The sequence below is a fragment of the Panthera tigris genome, chromosome B4 (genome assembly GCF_018350195.1).
Source record: "Panthera tigris isolate Pti1 chromosome B4, P.tigris_Pti1_mat1.1, whole genome shotgun sequence".
In the NCBI taxonomy this organism is placed as follows: Eukaryota; Metazoa; Chordata; class Mammalia; order Carnivora; family Felidae; genus Panthera; species Panthera tigris.
In genome coordinates, this window is record NC_056666.1 from 75576454 (window position 1) to 75598895 (window position 22442).

General features: G+C 37.1%; 1 protein-coding gene across 1 annotated transcript in view; it reads left to right on the forward strand.

The window, feature by feature from the left end:
• The first annotated feature begins 10645 nt into the window (after positions 1 to 10645).
• The window catches only part of SPATS2 (spermatogenesis associated serine rich 2), a 53747-nt gene continuing 41950 nt past the window's right edge, over positions 10646 to 22442 (forward strand). Inside the window, exons 1-2 of the mRNA XM_042992215.1 lie at positions 10646 to 10706; positions 21346 to 21425. Of these exons, the coding sequence (XP_042848149.1) occupies positions 10661 to 10706; positions 21346 to 21425 (126 nt within the window). The 5' untranslated portion in view covers positions 10646 to 10660. The remainder of the gene's footprint in view (positions 10707 to 21345; positions 21426 to 22442) is intronic.

Below are 22442 nucleotides of genomic sequence, written 5' to 3' on the forward strand. Positions count from 1 at the left end.
ACTGCCAGTCTGCAACTCTACACACCTCATATACAGTGAAAATATCCTTCTAGAATAAAGTGGAAATAAACAGTTTTAAAAAGCAACAAAACAAACGAACAAAACCAAAAGTCCTCACCCCACTGAAAAAAATGTAAAGGTACTCTGAGATAGAAGACCAATTGGAAAGTTGGAGATGCAAGAAGGCATGAATAGCAATGCAGACCACAAATACATGGTCAAGTCTGAATATTGATGTTCAAAAGACTAAGAATGTTTTATTAGGATTTAAAAATACATAGAGAATTAGCACGCATAGTAGCCATGGCCTATAAATTGGGAGGTGCATAAGCTCCCTTGCTTTTTCAAAGAAGAGGGTAAAACTGCCAATTAGTGTTAGAATTTTGCAAGTCAAAAATTGATGTTATAATCTCCAGGGAAGCTATTAAATTAAAATAGTCACTACATACTGCAATATGGATGAACCTTAAAAACATGGAGTGTCTGGGTGGCTTAGTCAGTTAAGCAGCCAATTCCTGACTTTGACTCGGGTCATGATCTCATGGTTGGGAGATCGAGCCCTGAATCTGCCTCAGTGTTGAGAGCCTGCTTGGGATTCTCTTTCTCCCTGTCTCTCCCCCATTCACTCTCTCTCTCTGTCTTTCAAAATAAACTTTAAAATAAAAGGACATTATGCTAAATGAAATAAGCTAGTCATAAAAATGTAAATACTACATGATTCCACTTATAGAAGGTATCGTCAGTAGTCAAATCACAGAAACAGTAGAATGGTAGTTATTAGGAGTTGGGGTTATGGGGAATTAAGGGACATGGGGAGTTGTTATTTAATAGATACAGAGTTTTAATTTTGTAAGGTGAAAAAGTTCTAGAGATTAGTTGTACAATAATGTGAATATACTTAACACTACTGAACTGTATACACTAAGAAATGGTTAAGAAGAAATGGTTAAGAAAGAACATGTAAGTTTTATGCTATGCCTTTTTTTTTTTTACCAGAATAAAAAAAAGAATTAGAGACTAACAAAAGAAAACTGTTCTGAATGTTTATGTATTAATATTCAGCCAATGTAGACTTCAAAGCAAAAAAGCATGATTAGAGATAAAGGAGGGACACTTCATAATGATAAAGCATTTGATTTAACAGAAAAAATAATTCTAATAGGTTTTAAAAAAATTGACAGAATTAAAAGGAGAAATACACAATTATAGTAGGATATTTTAACACAGATTTCTTAGTAAATGACAAAACAATCAGGTGAGGGATTAATAAGGATATAAAATATTTGATATAACTAGCACATGTGACATAATTATCATAATTAGAACAAATTATATCCAACAGATTAGTATATATATGTTTATTATTTTATAAGTGCATTTAGAACATTTTCAAAAATTCTACTGGCCACATACTGGCCATAAAGCAAATTGCCACAATTTTTAGAGAAAATCATACAGCTTGTTTTTTTACTACAGTGCATTTAAGCTAGTCATCCAAAAGTTAGAAAATCTTCAAATATTTGAGTACTAAGAAATATACTCCTAAATAACAGTTGGATCAAAAAAGAAATCAAAATGAAATTAGAAAATACTTTAAACAGAGCAATAATAGAAATTTGTATACAAAAACCTGTAACATGCAGCTAAAATCGTGGTTAGAGGGAATTTTAATTTTTTTTAGCTTTAAATGTATATATTAGAAAGGAAGATAGGCTACAAATCAGTGAGCTAAGTTCTAAGGAAGTTAGGAAAAGAACAGAAAGTTAAATCCCCTCCAAAATGTAGAAGAAACTAAATAAAATGATCCATGAATAATGGGATTCCAGTATTTATGATATTTGTCCCTTTTTCCTGCTTTGTTGTAGTTATTAGACCTCCAGTTGTCTAGAAGTAATGAAGCAGAAGAGTTAACTATGTGAGGTGATGAATGTGTTAATTGTTTTGATCTTGGTCACTATTCCAACAGTACACATGTATATCAGCTCATCACGTTGTATACTTTATATATAATCATATTTGTCAATTATTTCTCCGTGAGGTTGGAAGGAAAAAAAGTAACAAAGCAAGCATTTTTGTTTTGTTTTCTGGTCTCAAAGGAAAAGGTCTTAGTATTCACCATTATGTTGATGATTGCTCTATGTTTTTTGTAGATACCCTATGTAGAAAGCCCACAAGAGCTTAAACTACTAGAATTAATGATTTGAACAGTGTTGCTGGGTATAAAATGATTCCACAAAAATCAATCACACCTGTTTATACCAGCAATAAATCATTAGAAAGTGAAATTTAAAAACAGATGCCATTACACTTGTACCAAAAGTATAACATGGAAATAAATTCAATAAAGGATGTATAAGAACACTATTAAAAAATGATAAAGCATTGGGGCACCTGGGTGGCTCAGTCAGTTAAGTGTCCGACTTTGGCTCAGGTCATGATCTCACCGTTTGTGGGTTTGAGCTCTGCGCCAGGTTCTGTGCTGACAGCTCAGAACCTGGAGCCTGCTTTGGATTCTGTGTTTCCCTCTCCCTCTGTCCCTCCCCTGCTTGCATTCTGTTTCTCTCTCTCTCTCTCTAAAATAAACATTTTTAAAAAATGATAAAGCATCATTGGAAGAAATGAAAGAACACTTAAATAGAAGGGTATACCATGTTTATGGATTGGAAGCCTCAATATTTTGAAGATAACTGTCCTTCAAAATGGATTCATAGATTTAATGCAATCCTTATAAAGGCCCCAACATTATTTTCATTGAGTTTACTTTTTTTTCTTAATCTCTATATCCAGTGTGGAGCTTGAACTCACAACCCCAAGATCAAGAGTTGCATGCTCTTCCAACTGAACCAGCCAGATGCCCCTCCCCCAACATTATTTTTTATGCAGCTTGACAAAGTGATTCTGAAATTTATATGATAATATAAAGGGCCAAGAATAGCTGAAGAATTCTTAACAACAAAGTCAGAGAACTCACTGAATCCAATTAAGACTTACTGTAAAGCTACAGTAATTAATACAGTATGGTTTTCAGAGTACAGATCTTTTACCTCTTTAGTTAGGTTTATTCCTAGATATCTTTTTTTTTGTGTGCAATTGTAAATGGGATTAATTCCTTGATTTCTTTTTTCTGCTCCTTCATTATTGGTGTTTAGAAATGCAACAGATATCTGCATGTTGATTTTATATCCTGCAGCTTTGCTGGGTTCACGTATTAGTTGTAACGATTTTTTGGTGGAGTCTTTTGGGTTTTCTACATAGAGTATCATGTCATCTGCAAATAGTGAAAGTTTGATTTCTTCCTTGCCAATTCGTATGCCCTTTATTTCTTTTTGTTGTCTGATTGTTGAGGCTAAGACTTCAGTACTGTTAAATAGTAATGGTGAGAGTGGGCATCCTTATCTTGTTCCTCACTGTAGGGAAAGGCCCTTAGTTTTTCTCCATTGAGGATGATATTAGCTGTGGGCCTTTCTTATATGGCCTTTATGATGTTGAGTTATGTCCCATATATCCCTACTTTGTTGAGAGTTTTTATCAAGAATGGATGCTGTATTTTGCCACATGTTTTTACTGCATCTTTTGACAGGATCATACGATTCTTACCCATTTTTTAAATTTATGTGGTGTATCATGTTGATTGATTTGTGGATATTGAACCAGCCCTGCAGCCCAGGAATAAATCCCACTTGATCATGGTGAATAATTCTTTTAATGTACTGTTGAATTTGATTTGTTAGTATCTTGTTGAGAATTTTTACATACAGGTTTATCAGGGAATATTGGCCTGTAATTCTCCTTTTTAGTGGGGTCTTTGTCTGGTTTTGGAATCAAGGTAACACTGGCCTCATGGAATGCATTTGGAAGTTTTCCTTACACTTCTAGTTTTTTGGAACAGTTTGAGAAGAATAGGTATTAACTCTTCTTTAAATGTCTGGTAGAATTCCCTTGGGAAGCCATCCGGCCCACAATTCTTGTTTGTTGGGAGATTTTTAATTACTGATTCAATTTCTTTGCTGGTCTTAGGTCTGTTCAACTCTTCTCTTTCTTCTTGTTTCAGTTTTGGTAGTGTGTGAGTTTCTAGGAATTTGTCTAGTTCTTAAAATGTTTGTTTATTTTTGAGAGAGAGAGAGAGAGAGAGAGAGAGAGAGACTGTGCGAAAGTAGGATGGGGCAGAGAGAGGGAGACACAGAATCCTAAGCAGGCTACAGGCTTTGAGCTGTCAGTATAGAGCCCAGCACAGGCTTGAACCTTAAGAACTGTGAGATCATGACCTCAGCTGAAGTCGGAAGCTTCCCCCGAGCACTGGGTATTGTATGTAAGTGATGAATCACTGAATTCTACTCCTGAAACCAATATTGTACTGTATGTTAACTAACTAAAATTTGAAATTAAAAAAAAAAAAAAGACAATATGGTATTACCAGTAAGATGGAAATATGAACAAATGAAACAGCCCAGAAACAGAGCTATTCATATATGGAGATTTTATTTGAAAAGTAGTACTGTAGGCATTGAGGAAAAGATGATCTTGTTTCAATTAGATCTGAGACATTTGGAAATCCATATGGAAAAAATACAACTCTGTTCCTTACTTACTTCATGCCTGTAAATCAATTCCAGGGTTTAGATTATAGATCTAAATGTGAAAGGTAAAACAATAAAGCTTATAAATGTAATTTAGAAGAGTATCTTCATGGGCTCAGAAAAGGAAGGACTTTTTCCTTTTTAAACTTTTTTCCTCAATAGTGTTTTTTAAATGTTTTAATAGATTATGTGTTTTAGAGAAGGTTTAGGTTTACAGCAAAGTTAGCAGAAGGTACAGATTTCCCCTATACCTCCTACCCCCACACATACCCCCCCCCCATTATCCATATCCTCCACCATAGTGACACATATGTTACAATTGGTAAACTTACATAGACACATCATTGTCACCTAAAGTCTGTAGTTTACATTAGGATTCTCTCTTGGTGTAGTATATTCTTTGGATTTGGACAAAGAATAATGACCTGTATCCACTATTACAGGGTCATATAGAGTAGTTTCACTGCTCTAAAAATCCTGTGTGCTCTGCTTTTTAATCTGTCATTCCACTTAACCCCTGACAACTACTGATCCTTTTACTGTCACTCTAGTTTTGCTTTTTCCAGAATGTCATATAGCTGTAATCATACAGGATGTAGCCTTTTCACATTGACTTGTTTCACTTAGTAATATGCATTTAAGGTTGTTTCATGTCTTTTCATGACTTGTTAGCTAATTTCTTTTTAGCACTGAATAATATTCTTTTGTCTGAATCTATCATAGTTTATCCATTCACCATCATAGTTTATCCAAGGACCTCTTGGAATTTTGGGCAATTTTGAATAGAGTTGCTATAAATATCCATATACAGGTTTTTATGTGGGCATGTTTTCAGCTCCTTTGAGTAAATACCAAAAAGATCGATTGCTGGATTGCATGGTAAGTTTTTAAAGAAACTGCCAAACTGTTTTCCAAAGTGCCTGTACCATTTTGCATTTTTACCAGCAGTGAATAGGAGTTCCTGTTGTTCCACATCCTTGCCAGCATTTGGTGTTGTCGGTGTTCTGGATTTGGACCATTCTAAGAGATGTGTAGTGGCATCTTGTTTTAATCTATATTTCCTTCAACCTGTGATGAGGAGCATCTTTGCCATCTGGCTTGTTTGCCATCTGTATATCTTCTTTGGTGAGGTGTCTCTTAAGGCCTTGGCCCATGTTTAAATTGTATTGTTTCTTATTGTTGAGTTTTAAGAGTTCTTTGTATATTTTGAGTAACAGCACTTTATCAGATGTCTTCTGCAAATATTTTCTCCCAGTCTGTGGCTTGTCTTTTCATTCTCTTGACAATGTCTTCTGCAGATCAGAAAGTTTTAATTTTAATGAAATCCAGCTTATCAATTATTCCTTTCATGGATTGTGCCTTTGGTGTTGCATCTAAAAAGTCACTGCAAAACCCAAGGTTATCTAGACTTTCTCTTATATTATCTTCTAGTTTTATAGTATTACAGTTTACACTTAGGTCTATGATCCATTTGGTGTTAATATTTGTAAATAAAGTGTGTCTAGATTTTTTTTTTTTTTTTTTTTTTTTTTTTTTGCATGTGGATGTCTGGTTGTTCTATCACCATGTTGAAAAGACTTCCTTAAGGTCCAATGTATTGCCTTTGCTCCCTTGTCAAAAATCTATGTTGGTCTATTTCTGGCTCTCTATATTCTGTTCCATTGTTTGTTTGTTTGTTTGTCTGTTTTCTTTCACCAATACTATACTGCTTTGATTACTGTAGCTTTGTTTTTTTAATGTTTATTTTTGAGAGAGAGCATGAGTGGGGGAGGGGCAGAAAGAGAGGGGGACAGAGGATCCCAAGCAGCCTCTGTACTGACAGCAGAGAGCCCGATTTGGGGTTCAAACTCACAAACCATGAGATCATGACCTGAGCTGAAGTCAGACACTTAACTGACTGAGCCACCCAGGCTCCCTGATTATTGTAGCTTTATAATATGTTTTGAATTTATGTAGTGTCATATCTTCAGCATTATTCTCCTTCAATGTTGTGTTGGCTATTCTGTGTCTTTTGCCTCTCCATATAAACTTTAGAATCATTTTATCAATATCCATAAAATAAATTGCTGGCATTTTGATTGGGATTGTATATAATCTATAGACCAAGTTGGAAGGAACTGACATCTTGTCAGTGTTGAGTCTTCCTATCTACAAAGATAGAATAGCTCTACTTTTATTTAGTTCTTTCTTTTTTTTCCTCAGGATTTTATTGTTTTCCTCATATATGTCTTATGCATACTTTGTTAGTTTTATATATAAGTATTTTACTTTGGGGGGTGGTAACATAAATGGTATTGTGTTTTTAATTTCACATTCAAAAAACTTGTTTATTGCTTTTATATGAGAAAGCAGTTGACTTTTGTATATTGACCTTGTATCCTGCAACCTTGCTATAATCACTTAAAAGTTCCAGGACTTTTTAATAACATTTATTTTCTTTTAATTTGTTTTTGAAATTTTTAAGCTTATAAAAGTAGACTAATACAGTGAACTCCCAAATACTCATGACTCAGGTACAGTAATTAACACATGGCCAATCTTTTTTGTCTGTACTTCCACCCACCCTCAGTGGATTTTTTTTAATGTTTATTTATTTTTGGGAGACAGAGTGCAAGCAGGGGAGGGGCAGATAGAGAGGGAGACACAGAATCCGAAGCAGGCTCCAGGCTCTGAGCTGTCAGCACAGAGCCTGAAGTGGGGCCCGAACCCACAAAGCGTGGGATCATGAGCTGGGTTGAAGTTGGACCCCCAACTGAGTGAGCCACCCAGATGCCCCCTCAGTGGATTATTTTGAAGCAAGTCTCAAACATTATCTCAGGGAAAGAGTTTTTAAATAGACCTGAAAAGCACTAATTATAACTGGCATAAAAACAGACACATAAATCAATGAAACAGAATAGAGAACCCAGAAATGGACCCACAAATGTATGGCCAACTAATCTTTGACAGAGCAGAAAAGAATATCCAATACTGGAAAAAAATAACAGTCTTATCAGCAAATGGTGTTGGGAAAACTGGACGGCAACATGCAGAAGAATGAACCTGGACCACTTTCTTACTCCATACACAAAAATAAACTCAAAATGGATGAAAGACCTAAAGGTAAGACAGGAAACTATCAAAATCCTACAGGAGAAAAGAGACAACAACCTCTATGACCTCGGCTGCAGCAACTTCTTACTAGACATGTCTCCTGAGACAAGAGAAACAAAAGCAAAAATGAAGTATTAAGACCTCACCAAGGTAAAAAGCTTCTGCACAGCGAAGGAAACAATCAACCAAACTAAAAGGCAACTGATGGAATGAGAGAAGATATTTGCAAATGACATATCAAATAAAGGGTTAGTATACAAAATCTGTAAAGAACTTATCAAACTCAGCAGCCAAAAAACAATCCAGTGAAGAAATGGGCAAAAAACATGAACAGACACTTTTCCAAAGACGACATCCAGATGGCTAACATACATAAAAAACTGCTTAACATCACTCATCATCAGGGAGATACAAATCAAAACCACAATGAACGAGATGCCACCTCACACGTGTCAGAGTTGCTAAAACGAACAACTCAGGAAACGACAGATGTTGACGAGGATGCAGAGAAAGGGGAACCTTTTTGCCCTGTGGGTGGGAATGCAAACTGGTGCTGCCACTCTAGGAAACAGTATGGAGGTTCCTCAAAAAAATTAGATAGAGCTACCCTGTGACCCAGCAATTGCACCACTAGGTATTTATCCAAAGGATACAAAAATACAGATTTGAAGGGGCACATGCACCCCATTGTTTATAGCAGCACTTTCAACAATAGCCAAATTATGGAAAGAGCCCCAGATGTACATCGACTGATGAATGGATAAAGATTTGGCATAAATATACAATGGAATATTACTCAGTGATCAAAGAGAATGAAATCTTGCCATTTGCAACAATGTGGATAGAGCTAGAATGTATTATGCTAAGTTAAATAAATCAGTAAGAGAAAGATATCATATGATTTCAATCATATGTGGAATTTAAGAAACAAAACAGATGAGGGGCACCGGGGTAGCTCAGTCGGTTAAGCGTCCGACTTTGGCTCAGGTCATGATCTCATTGTTTATGAGTTCAAGCCCCACATAAGGCTCTGTTGGACAGCCTAGAGCCTGCTTCAGATTCCACGTCTCCCTCTCACTTTGCCCCTTCCCTGCTTGCATTCTGTGTGTATCCCACTCTCTCTCAAAAATAAACATTAAAAAAGAAAAAAGAAACAAAATAGATGAACATAAAGGAAGGAAAGGAAGAATAAGATAAAAAGAGAGAGGGAGGCAAACCATAAGAGACTCTTACATACAGAGAATAAACTGAGGGTTGTTGGAAGGATGTTGGTGGAGGAATGGGCTAACTGGGTACTAAGGAGGGCATTTGTTGGGATGAGCACTGGGTGTTATATATAAGGGATGAATCACTAAATTCTCCTGAAATCAGAAAAATAAAAATAAATGAGTGGCGCCTGGGTGGCTCAGTTGGTTAAGCGTCCGACTTCGGCTCAGGTCATGATCTTGTGGTCCGTGGGTTCGAGCCCCGCGTCGGGCTCTGTGCTGACAGCTCAGAGCCTGGAGCCTGTTTCGGATTCTGTGTCTCCCTCTTTCTCTGACCCTCCCCTGTTCATGCTGTCTCTCTCTCTCTGTCTCAAAAATAAATGTTAAAAATTTTTTAAAAAATAAATAAATCAATGAAACAATCATAAAGGGAAAGAATGTCAATGCATTATTACATTAAAATTAAGAACTGTTCATTGAAAGGGGCATTTAGGAGAGCTAACACGCAAGACACAGAATGGGAGAAGAAATTTGTATCATGTTTAAATCATTTAAACATGATACAGAGAAAAAGACCATTCTTCCTCCAAATACAGGGCATTAGTAGGCATTGTCAGGAGAGAGAATAACAAAATGGCTAATAACATATGTGAGGGCACTCATTCTTTTTAGAAATAAGTGAGGGGCACCTGGGTGGCTCAGTTGGTTAAGCATCTGACTTCAGCTCAGGTCATGATCTCATGGTTTGTGGGTTCAGGCACTGCATCAGGCTCTGTGCTGTTAGCACAGAGCCTGCCTTGGATCCCCTGTCCCCTGTCTTCCTCTCCCCTGCTCGCCCTATCTCCCTCCTTCCCTCCTTCCCCCCCCATCTCTTTCTCCTGTCAAAAATAAATAAACATTAAAAAATATTAAAAACAAAAAAAGATGGGGCGCCTGGGTGTCTCAGTCAGTTAAGTGTCTGACTTCGGCTCAGGTCATGATCTCACAGTTTGTGAGTTCGAGCCCCGCATCGGGCTCTGTGCTGACAGCATGGAGCCCGGAACCTGCCTCAGATTCTGTGTCTCCCTCTCTTTCTCTGCTCCTCCCCCACTCGTACTTTGTCTCTCTCTCAAAAATAAATAAACATAAAAGAAATAAAAATAAAGTAAAAAGAAATGAAATGAAAATTGAAACAAGATACTACTTCTCTTTGTACTGGAATGGCTACAATTAAAAGATTAACAATACCAAGAATGTGAGTCTGTGGAGTAATAGAAACTTTCAAAAACTGCTAGTGGAAGTTTAAATTGGTACAGCTACTTTGAGAAGCTGTTTGACATATATACTAGAATTGAAGATGTGCATACCTTATGACTTAGTTCTGTTTTTGAGTATTCAACAGCAGTTCATTCCCAGGTCCCCAGGAGGTTTGTACAAGAATATTCAAAACAGCATTATTTGTATTGGCCAAAAACTAGCAGCAAGCCAATTGTCTATCATTTGTCTAGTAAACAGCCGAACTGTTCACCATTTGTCCATCAGTTGTTTAGCGGAATAGATAAATCAACAATGGCATAATCATACAATGAAATAAATATTCAAGGAAAATGAACAAACTACATTTGTTTGCAAAAACATGCATGAATCTTACAAACACAGTGTTGAGCGAAACAACCCGCGGCACCAAAAATAAAATACACACAGAATTATTCCTTTTATAGATAAAATTATACAATAATATTTAGGTGTGTCTTCTTCAGTGATATCAGCTATGAAGAAAAGTTTGGAGAATCATGCCTTTGGTGAATGGTGAGAGACAATAATGGAAGGATACATAAGGAAAACTTCTGGGGTACTGGCAGTTTTATTTCTCTAACCTGGGTAGTAGTATTTGAGTGTTTGTGATAAATTATCAAGCTGTGATACTTCATGTGTGTGTGTGCACTGTAAATGTGTTATATTTAGCAATAAAATATTTTTTAAAGATGTTTTATTAGGACAGAATGGGCCTAAACAAGTGTGTTATGTAGGTAATGTGTGTCTTAAACCTTCACAAGTATAACACTTAAAAGCTAGTGTCTACCTTGTGTTAATTATAACAATTATGTGGATATAGAAATATTTATAATCAAAGTAGATAATTGATTCATAATTTTTGCGGTTTAGGAAAGAAGAAACATTTAATTCTTATTTGCATAAAGGTTAATGAGTAAAGAGTGACAGATTTGCAGTGCTGTGGTTTTAGGAGAAAGGATATCGTTTTGTTGGAGACAGAGCATGAAATTAGGGTTATTTGTTCATTTCTGTACCTTGAAGCACAGGGGATGGGCTGCACTGGAAAGGGAAGATATTCATTGTTCTACAGTGCTAGAAGGAACATCCAAAGCAAAGTCTTTTACAGTGACAAAAGAATATCTCTCAGATCTAAACTGAAATTAGAGGGGCGCCTGGGTAGCTGAGTTGATTAAATGTCTGACTTCGGCTTAGGTCACGATCTCATGGTTTGTGGGTTCAAACCCGGGTCGGGCTCTGTGCTGACAGCTCAGAGCCTGGAGTCTGTGTTGCCCCTCTCTCTCTGCCCCTCTGCCACTTGTGCGCGCGCTCTCTCTGTTGCTCTCAAGAATAAACATGAATTTAAAAAAAAATTTTTTTAGACTGAAATTAGGGGTGCCTGATTGGCTCAGTTGGTTAAGTATCTGGCCCTTGATTTGGGCTCATGTCATGATCTCATGGTTTGTGACATCAAGCCCTGCATCGGGCTCTGCCTCACAGCATGGAGCCTGCTTAGGATTCTCTCTTTCCCTCTTTCTCTGCCCCTCCCCAGCTTGTGCTTATGTGCATTCTCTCAAAATAAATAAAAAGAAATAAACTTTAGTTCTATATATGAAATGAAACACACAGTTTAAAAAAAATATTTCCTTCTCACTCTCCTTCAGATTCTCAGCAATTCTACCAGCTAGTCTGTACTGAGCTTAGTAATTGAAGATTTCTTTGACTTTTAAATATCATAGTTCTTAAATGTTTTGATTTTATTGACTTACTGGAATTGAGTTTCTTTCCTGAGATAGCTGGTAGAATTCTTGAGAATCTGAAGAACAGTGAGGAGTAGGGACTAATTTTTTTAAAAAAATAGTGCGTTCAGGGGCGCCTGGGTGGCTCAGTCAGTTAAGCGTCCAACTCTTGATTTCAGCTCAGGTCATGATCTTGAGGTTGATAGGAACAGGCTGTGCATTGGGCTCTGCGTTGGCAGTGTGGAGCCTGCTTGGGACTCACTCTCTCTCTCTCTCTCTCTCTCTCTGTCCCTCTCACACTTAAAATAAGTAACTAAATAAACATTAAAAAAAAATAGTGCACTGGGTATCTCAGTCGATTAAGCATCTGACTCTTGATTTCAGCTCAGGTCATGATCTCGCAGTTTGTAAGTTTGAGCCCCGCATCCAGCTCTGTGCTGACAGTGCAAAGCCTGCTTGGGATTCCCTCTCTCTGCCCTACCCTCCCCTGCCCGCCCCCCAAATAAATAAAAAAAATAGCGCGTTCAGTTCATCCAATCCACCTTAAACCCAGAACTATGGCATATATTGTATAACAACTAGGAGTTAATAATCTCATTAGAGAAATTTTATTGAAATCTACAAATGAGGGTTTGACTTGTAAGAGAGACTGAAAATACGCCCTTAGTAGCTAAAACTATGTTTTTCTTCAGACTTATGTGAACAACTCACACAGAGGCATTTTATACAACTTGATTCATTTGCAAACTGATTTTCTGGTTTTTAGATTATCCAGATTCCTTGATTTCTCTTTTTTCCCCTGTTTTTACTGGCTATCCATCTTTTAGCCACATCACAATTTATTTTTCCCTTTCCCCAAAGGCAAGGAGAGATTAGCCAATAGAAACATAAAACTCATGACAGTTTTTCTCACTACTTAGAAGTAAAGATTTAACTAAATATTTAATTTCTATTCTATTTTAGTGTCCCATTCCATTGAAAAGTTTGAAAGTTGGCTGTAAGATGTCATAGTAGTCATCATGTGGCTTCATAATTTTCTAAGTAACTGAATTCATGTAAACCTTGGAACTACATACAAGATTTTGTGAATAAGACATTAGCTCAGAGATGATCTAGAATCAGCAAAGAATGTATAGTTGATCTTAGTAATCGAAGATTTGTGTCTTTTATTTTTAATTTTTTTAAATATTTTTTTATTTTAGAGCGAGTGGAGGAGAGGGGCAGAAGGAGAGAGAGAGAATCCCAAGCAGGCTCCGTGCTCAGCACACTGCCTAATGTGGGGCTTGGTGCCACAACCCTAGGATCATGACCTGAGCCAAAATCAAGAGTCAGACACTTAACCAACTGAGCCATTCAGGCGCCCCTGTTTGTGTTCTTTTAAAAAAAAAAAAATCACAGTTCTCAAATGCTTTATTCTTTTAATTTATGAAATTGAGGGTTTTTTTTCCTGGAAAAGCTATAGAATTCCTCAGACTCTGTAGGGCAGTAATGAGTAGGAAAGAACTTTTTTTAAAGCTATGCATTTCATTTCATATGTGGGAGCACTAATTCCAAACTAATGAAAGGTGGCATTGAGACAGAAGAGGTGGGGCATTAAAATAAATATCACTGCCTCCTGGCTATTCTCTAGGGTATATTACTAAGAAGGTTTTGGAAAGGTGGACAGAATTTCCTATTCAATCACAATTCATAGAGAAATTGACAGAATTATTATTAGAACCAGTAAACCTTTTAAATAATGAGAACCTCAAGAATCCTTGTTAACTTAAAAAATAGAAGTTTATTCTAGGGGCGCCTGGGTAGCTTATTTGGTTAAGTGTCCAATTCTTGACTTTGGCTCTGGTTATGATCTCATTGTGAGTTCGAGCCCTGTGTCGGGCTTTGTGCTGACAGCAGGGAGCCTGCTTGGTGTGTGTGCGCCCTCTCTCTAAAAATTTTTTTTTTTTTTTACATTTATTTATTTTTGAGAGACAGAGCACAAGCAGGGGAAGGGCAGAGAGGGAGGGAGACACAGAATCCAAAGCAGGCTCAGGCTCTGAGCTGTCTGCACAGAGCCCGACATGGGGCTCAAACCCACGAACCGTGAGATCATGACCTGAGCTGAAGTGGGACGCTTAACCGATTAAGCCACCCAGGCGCTCCCGCTCCCTTTCTCTGAACGAACGAATGAATGAATGAATGAAGCTTGTTCTGTTGCACTTGATGGAAACCTAGGAAAATCTAGTGGTAAGAATAAGGTAGGATTTAATTGTTCATTTGTGTCGTTAATAAAAACTCTGATTTTCTAGCAAGCTTTACCTGGAAAAATCAAAACTAATTCTAGAAGTTTGTAAATTTCCCAGTGTAATTTCTTTGTCTTGTAAGAGGAAGCACAATATCCTTCAGAATGTAGTTGAAGAAGCACTCAAAGGAACAAAGTAAAAAAATTTAAACAGTCGTTAAGACTATATGATAAATGAAGGAGAAATAGGGAAATATAAGGCTGCTTTCTTCCATTGAAGACCCACTTAGCAGATTGACTGGTAGTTGAAGTGTGGATTTTTCAGAACCTGTAAACCATAGCAGTAGTCATCTGAGATGCCTGGAAAGGCCAGTTGATGAGACTGTAAGTCTATATCCTTGGAACCTACTGTGTTCAGGTTGCAAAGATTTTTGTATTTGGCCACTGACAACCGAGATGGAAGTTTCTTAAATAACTTTTAAAGAACTAAATATAAAAAAGTGTTAGCATTCCAGAAGGCTATAACAGTACTCCATAGTAGAATTACTTAAAGCAGACTAGACATCTTTAAAAATGGCATTTTGACATAGTTGTTTTTCTAAATTTCCCATTTAGGATTTGCTCCTCTTCCAAGCTTGATTTTTCATTACTTACACATTCTCTTTATCTTTTTTTTTTAATGTTTATTTATTTTTGAGAGAGAGACAGAGTGCAAGCAGGGCAGGGCCAGAGAGAGAGAGAGAGAGAGAGAGAGAGTGAGAGACAGAGTCCAAAGCAGGCTCCAGGCTCTGAGCTGTCAACATAGAGCCTGATGTGGGGCTCAAACTCACAGACTGCGAGAACATGACCTGAGCTGAAGTCAGACGCTTAACTGAGTGAGGCACCCAGGCGCCCCATCTTTATCTTTTATATATGCCTTTTTTCTTACCAAAATAGTTATAATTCTTCCAAGCTTAGGTGGTAAATTGGGAGAAGAGAAAATTGACCTAGGAAATTGAAGTTGGTGGCCTCTTCAGTTTTGAGGTTGTGAATATACCCTAGGCTTCATAGCTAGTCATGTCTGTGACAATAACTTTCTTTTATTTGCAGTCACATTTATGTAATATAATTCCTGTTCCCATATTTGTAATTAGTGCACAAGAAGAAACTGAACTCTATCTGCCATTTTATTGGTGATTTATGCATGGACTATTTTCAAAATTGGCATGAGAAAAAAATTTCAAGACACTGGTTGTTTTCTTTTAGGTGATTGAATATAGGCTGTGTTCAGGCTAAAGGAGAACTTTAGGTTATTTAACTGTTCATGAGATACACTTCTGTAAGAATTCACACTTAAACTCTTGAGTCTACCTTTAAATTTTTTTAATTTTTGATTTTTTTTTTTTTTTTTTTTTTTTTTTTTTTTTTTTTTTAGAGAGTATGTGTGTGCTCATGCAAGCAGGGGAGGGGACAGTGGAGGGGAGAGAGAGAGAATCCCAAACAGGCTTCATGCTCAGTGTGGAACCTGATGCAGGGCTTAATCCCATGACCCTGGGATCATGTATGACCTGAGCCGGAATCAAGAGTCAGACATTCAACCCAACCGCGTCACCTAGGCGCCCCTACTTTTCAATTTTTAAGAGGAAGCTGATCTAGTTTGAGAAAATATGACAAGTGATCATCACCCTTGTTAGGTAATCTGTGCATCCAGGCTTTCTTCCTGTGGGCTTATCTGCATTTAATCGGAAGATCTTACCTCTGTGGCCTCTCTTTGATCGTGGTGAAATATGAATAATTTTGTTATTCCATTTGTTTTATGCATGTGTAAGGAATATCAGTGAGTAATAACAAGAATCTGAGATCCATAGAAGAAAGGTGATATACCAAGGTACTGTTAAAATAATGGCAACTTGAGAACTAGTGTGTGGTGAGTTACAGCACTAATGTATAGCATTAAGCTTGGAGTCTGTCCTTGATTCTGCTGTAGGTTTCTCATTGTGTGAGTTTGGGTGAGAAATGATACCATGACTGATTTTCTTATCATTGTAAAATTAAAGTATTCTGGGAGGTATTATAATTCCCTCCCAGATGTTTCTCTTCACTTGTCAGAAGGGATAATAGAGTAATTTACCATCATCTATATTAATGGAAAAACATAATCTAAAATCGTAAGTTTTTGTTGAATTCAAAGATACAAATTCAGTAGTTTCTGTAAGAATCCTTAGACTTATTCCATACCTGGCTTTGAGCCCCTTCTATGCTTCTCTCTACACACACACACACACACACACACACACACACACACACACAGGAATATTATTCAGTATTAAAAACAAAGGAGGGCGCCTGGGTGGCTCAGTTGGTTAAACATCTGACTTCAGCTCATGTCATGATCTCGAGGTTCATGAGTTTGAGCCCTACATTGAACCCCACATCAAGCCCCACATCGGACTCCACGCTGACCGTGCAAAGCCTGCTTGGGATTCTTTCTGCTCCTCCCCCACTTGTGCTGTCTCTCTTTCAAAATAAATCCACTTCAAAAAAGGAAGGAAATTCTGACAGGGGAATATCATTTAGCCATAAAAAGAAGTAAATCTTGCCATTTGTGACAATGTGGGTTGAGGGTATTATGCCAAGTGAATAAGTCAGAGAAAGACAAATATATGATCTCACTTATATGTGATATCTTAAAAAAAAAAAAAAAAGAAAGAAACCAAGCTTGTAGATAAAGAGAACAGATTGATGGTTATGGGAAGGGGATTTGGGATGGGGAGTGAAATGGGTAAAGGGGGTCAAAAAGTACAGACATCCAATTATAAAAAAATAAATCCTAGGGATATAATGTACAGCATGGTAACTCTAGTTAATAGTCTTGCATATTTGTAGGTTGCTAAGAGAGTTAATCATAAGAGTTCTTGCAACAAATATTTTGTAGGTATGTATGGTGACAAATGTTAACTAGATTTATTGTGGTGATCATTTCAGAATATATATAAATAGCAACCCAGTACATTGTACACCTGAAACTAATATAGTGTTTTATATATATGTCAATTATACCTCAATTTAAGAAAACTTGTTCAAGTTTGGTATGATGCATGGTATAATCAGACTCAGATATTTCTGTGTAATCCTCAGTGCTTAAAATGACTTTTGCCTGATTTTTGAAGCCAGCAAAAACAATAATAGCAAAGCCTGCATTATTTACAAATATGTCAGTGACCCTGTAAATAACATACTTTATCCAAAATGTTCCTAAATATATGCTATTTGAAATAATTCCAAGAAACTTCAAAGGTGGTCCCTGATAGAGTGAAATAAATGGTAAGAGAGCTTAGTCTTAAGAATTCCTTGTATCCTTTATGAGTCTTATGTGAGACTTACAAGTCTTGTGCATTTTCTTTAAAAATTTATTTCTTGCAGAGTATCATACATACTTTGCTATCAAAGAATAGATAACAAAGGATGAGATCCTGCCTGATTTCCTACCAATGGAATTAAGTAAATCTTAAGCTTTCTTTGCATGAAAAAATAAAAGAATTGTTAAATATTGTTGATGGAAACTAAAAATGACTTTATCTATAATGCTGAGGGGCACTTAAGCTCCAGTTCATTGAGGCAGGGTTTTGAGTGTACTTGAGTTGTTGGTTGTTAAAAGAGGCAATATTAGCTGATGAGTAGGCAAGTTAAGATGTTAAATTATTGCTTTTTAGTTTTGGTGAACTTATGATTTAGAATGTAAATAAGAACTTGGCATTTATAACTTGGGAGGCTGTCCTGTATGGTGCACTACCGCAACAGCTCTCTTGCCCTCTGGCTTTTAGTTGGGTTAGATCAGTAGGCAACACACGCGGGTGATCAGAAGCAGGGAGATCAGTGAGGTAGTGGTATTTATTTCCCAATCTTTTCCTGAGGGGGTTACTATGGGCTTACCTTGTCTTTTGACCAAAGATCTTGGCTATAGTCCTCTGGCCCTCTCCATACCAGATGAAACAAAGATGAAAGAGCCTTGTGTCTCTGGCTTCCAGTAATTGCTTTCTCCTTACACCTCTTTATTTATTTATTTTTTAATGTTTATTTCTGAGACAGAGAGAGAGAGAGCATGAGTGGGAGAGGGGCATAGAGAGAGGGAGACACAGAATCAGAAGCAGGCTCCAGGCTCTGAGCTGTCAGCACAGAGCCTGATGCGGGGCTTGAACTCACAGACCGAGAGATCATGACCTGAGCCGAAGTCAGTCGCTCAACCGACTGAGCCACCCAGGCGCCCCTCCTTACACATCTTTAAAACCTCAGAGTAACAGTGTAGATTATTGTTATTAGCCAAGGGTACTGCACTGTATCTTTTGGTTTCCCCACTCCTTACTGGCACCTTTGAAAACAGTCCCTTTATTAAACTCTCCTCAGATTCCCCAATTTGAGTGTGCCATTTGTTTCCTCTTGGGATCCTGGCTGCTTTATGTATTTTTAATCATTATCCTAACTGTTATGTATGCCAGACAAACCCTAATAATACTTATGCTAATTGGTGGGGAGCGGCAATAGCTGAAGGTGTTTACAGAAATAATCTTTATTTGCCTGGTACTTTGTCTCATCTAATGTGTTGTTAAAGGAGAAAAATCCCTATTTTGCACCTGGGTGGCCCAGTCGGTTTGGTTAAGTGTCTGACTCTTGATATCAACTCAGATGCTGATCTTGATCAAGCCTGAATTGGGCTTCATTTTGAGCATGGAGACTTCTTGGGATTTTCTCTCCTTCTCTCTCTCTGCCCCTCCCTCACACCCGAGAGCACATTCTCTTTCTCAGAATAAATAAGTAATCGTTAAAAAAAAAGGAAAAAATAAAGTGTTAGATGATGTATAAGAAGCTAGTAATACTAATAGTTCATTTAAATATAGGCCCCAAAATGCTGTTTTTCATTCACTCTACCCTCATTTTCTTAAAAGAAGTTGATGGTGTGATTCTTTAATAAGATTATCGATGTCCTTTGTATCATCTCATTGCTTATTAATATGTCTTTGGAGGAGAGTATTTATAACCTCCAAGTTAAATCACCTATAGCAGTTGAGTAAGTTGCTGGGATAGTATTTTGACCGCATAGGATTTCCATCTTTATATACTATGTTTCTTTTCAGTTAATAAAGATAATTGAGAATTAACCATATTATGTAGTCATCTAGAAAACTCAGGCTTAAACACTGAGTTTGTGGTAAGTGCAACCTAATTTTTAACTTAAGTAACAGTCTCAAAACTGCCAGTATTACAGAAGTTAATCTAAATTAATTCATGGTTTTATTGGTAACTGGCAAGCATAGTTTTTCTTGGAATGACATTGACTCTAATCATATCCTCTTTTCCACTTCTGGTACCAAAATGCTGTTATCGTTCTACCTTATGAATTACCAGTCTTCCATAGGAATTAGGAAGTATTTGAAAACCAGGATTAAGCTGTAAAAGAGTTTATTCATTTTTTATTTGAAGTATATCTGACACACAGTGTTTGTTACATTAGTTTCAGGTGTACAACAGCATAGCGATTTGACAAGTCTATATATGATGCTGTGCTCACCACAAGTGTGGCTGCCATCTGTCACCATGCAATGCTATTACAGTACCATTGACTCTATGCTTTACCTTTTATCCCTGAAAAGAGGCTTTAATGAAAACACATCTATAATCATAGCAAAAGAATTTGGAAAGTGTACTAAAATATTACTGTATTTTTTATACTCCATCTTAATTCTGTTTGGGCTGCTGTGATAGACTGGGTAGCTTATAAACAATAGAAATTTACTTCTTACGGTTTGGGAAGCTGGAAGTGTGAGATTAGAGTGCCAGCATGGTTGAGTGAGGGCCCTCTTCTGGATCATAGACTACTTCTCATTGTGTCCTCCTATGGTGGCAGGGGCTGGAAAGCTCTGTGGGGTCTCTTCTACAAGAGCACTAATCCCTTCATGAGAGTCCACTCTCGTCACCTATTCACCTCTCAAAGGCCCCACCTGCTAACACCATAACACCATTATATAACACTAACACTTTAGGAATTCAATGTATGAATTTAGTGCTATGTGTTGGTGGGGGGTGGGGGGCGGTGAGTAGCAGCAGGAGAGATGCATACAAACATTTAGACCATAGCAGCCTCTTTTCTCAAAATTTCTCCTTTTACTTGCTTTGTTGAAATTCTGACTCCCAAGCTACTCCCAAGTATGGTGCATGGATCAGCAATGTTGATACTACCTTAGAGTATAAATCTCAGGTGACAAGCCAAACTAGTGAATCAGAACCTGCATTTTAAAAAATTTATTTACTTTGAGAGAGAGCACACACACTCGAGTGGGGGAGGGGCAGAGAAACAGGGAGAAAGAGAATGTCAAGCAGACTCCGTGCTGTCATCGCAGAGCCAGTGTGGGGCTTACAAACCGTGAGATTGTGACCTGAGTTGAAATCAAGAGTCGGATGCTTAACCAGCTGAGCCACCCAGGCGCCCTAGGACCTGCACTTATTTGAACCTAAGTTTCCCCAGATAAGTATCCACATCAGAATTTGGGAAGCATTCTAACCATTTCCTGCCATTGCATCTCATTAGATTAAAACCAGGTTGTCAAGTGTTAAGGCTGAGGTAATTCATTGATTACGTAGTCACTGGTAAAGAAACTGACTAAATTTGCAGATCACCTTTTCTTTATAAGCACAGGGAAGCCAAACTCTTTTCTGTAATCAATCAATTTGCGCTGAATTTTCCTGTATTGTGCTGGTAGTGTAAACTCAGGTACGTTGCTTCATCAAGCACTGTGTTGGGGATACAAACATGAATGTATTCAGGGATTTGTAGTCTAAGAACATGATATGTGTAGTGCAGTCTAGAAGATGGAAATTAGTTTCGTGTATTGTTATTAATAGTGGTACAGAAGCTCTCAGGCTCACTCACAGTTTCAGATTCATTAGTGTCAAATTTTACCGTGGGGAACTATTTACTTGCCACATTTTAAAAGGGCCTTTTAAATGAAGATAGGATAGTTAAAGATATCAAGGATTACTGGACAGTCTAATATAGTTGATGTATTTAGTGTTTTTCTCAAGCTCTTGGCAGTTTCAGTTAAATCAGATTTTATAATTTTAACCCAAATGAAGTTATATATATATATATAATAGAATTTGCAAAATAACAAAACTAAGTTGTTGTTAATTGTTTATGGGAGGAAATCAGCTGGTATGGTTTGGGGATGGATCACATATTAGTTTTGGATCATGTTGAATATATTTTTTCCTTCTTATTCTTTCAGATACATCAGGATTCATTTTTGATTTGCAGTCCAATACTGTACTGGCCCAAGGAGGAGCTTTTGAGAACATGAAAGAGAAGGTATGACTACTTACCGTGGATAGTAAGCTTGAATGTCACAGTAAAATTTAGGTACTAATACAATCAGTGGCTACACAAACTCATTTAGAAAGTGAAATATGATTTTCTTTGCATAACTAATATCACAAATATTAGTTAATATTATAACAAATAATACTTATGGCTAAGTGTGTATCTCATTTGGCAACATTCTTCAAGGAACAACTTGAATAGAATCTTTCATTTGGAGAGGATTTTTTTTTTTAATTTTTTTTAATGTTTATGTGTGTGTTGTGTGTGTGTGTGTGTGTGTGTGTGTGAGAGAGAGAGAGAGAGAGAGATTGAGAGAGAGAGAGAGAGAGAGAGAGAGAGAGAGAATGAGCAGGGGAAGGGCAGAGAGGGAGGAAGACACAGAATCCGAAGCAGGCTCCAGATCTCCATGCTGTCAGTACACAGGGCTCAAGCTCACGAACTGTTGAGATCATGACCTGGGCCAAAGTCAGAAACTTAACCAACTGAGCCACCCACGTGCCCCTGATTTGGAGAGGATTCTTAACTCCAGGAGAGTTTAGTGCAAGAAGATAAATAGCTCTTCCAAGTAATATTCCTATGGAAGAAAACCAAGTGTTTTTAGTAATATAACCCTTAATGAGTTTTATTGAGAAAAACATAAGACAAAAGCTTTATTGCTTTCTCTGTCTTATTAAGAAAAGTATATTGTTGATTATAGAGTCATAGATATACTGTATTGGTTGAATAATATAAACACTTTCATATTTTAGGTTATCAGAATCTTACCTTATCATTGTATCTAAGTTTTGCCTACAGTTCATTTTATAGTGATCAGTACTAAGTATTTTGATCATCTCAAAAATGTATATTACAAATTAGCCTTCTTTGGATTACACATTATATACCTTCCCATTTCTGTGGTTTTAAACCTTATCATTGTTCAGTAAGCCTGAAACAAACAAACAAAAAGGGTAGAATGATATGAAAGCAAGTGTACTAAAAAGACTTAGGTTGTAATACAGACTC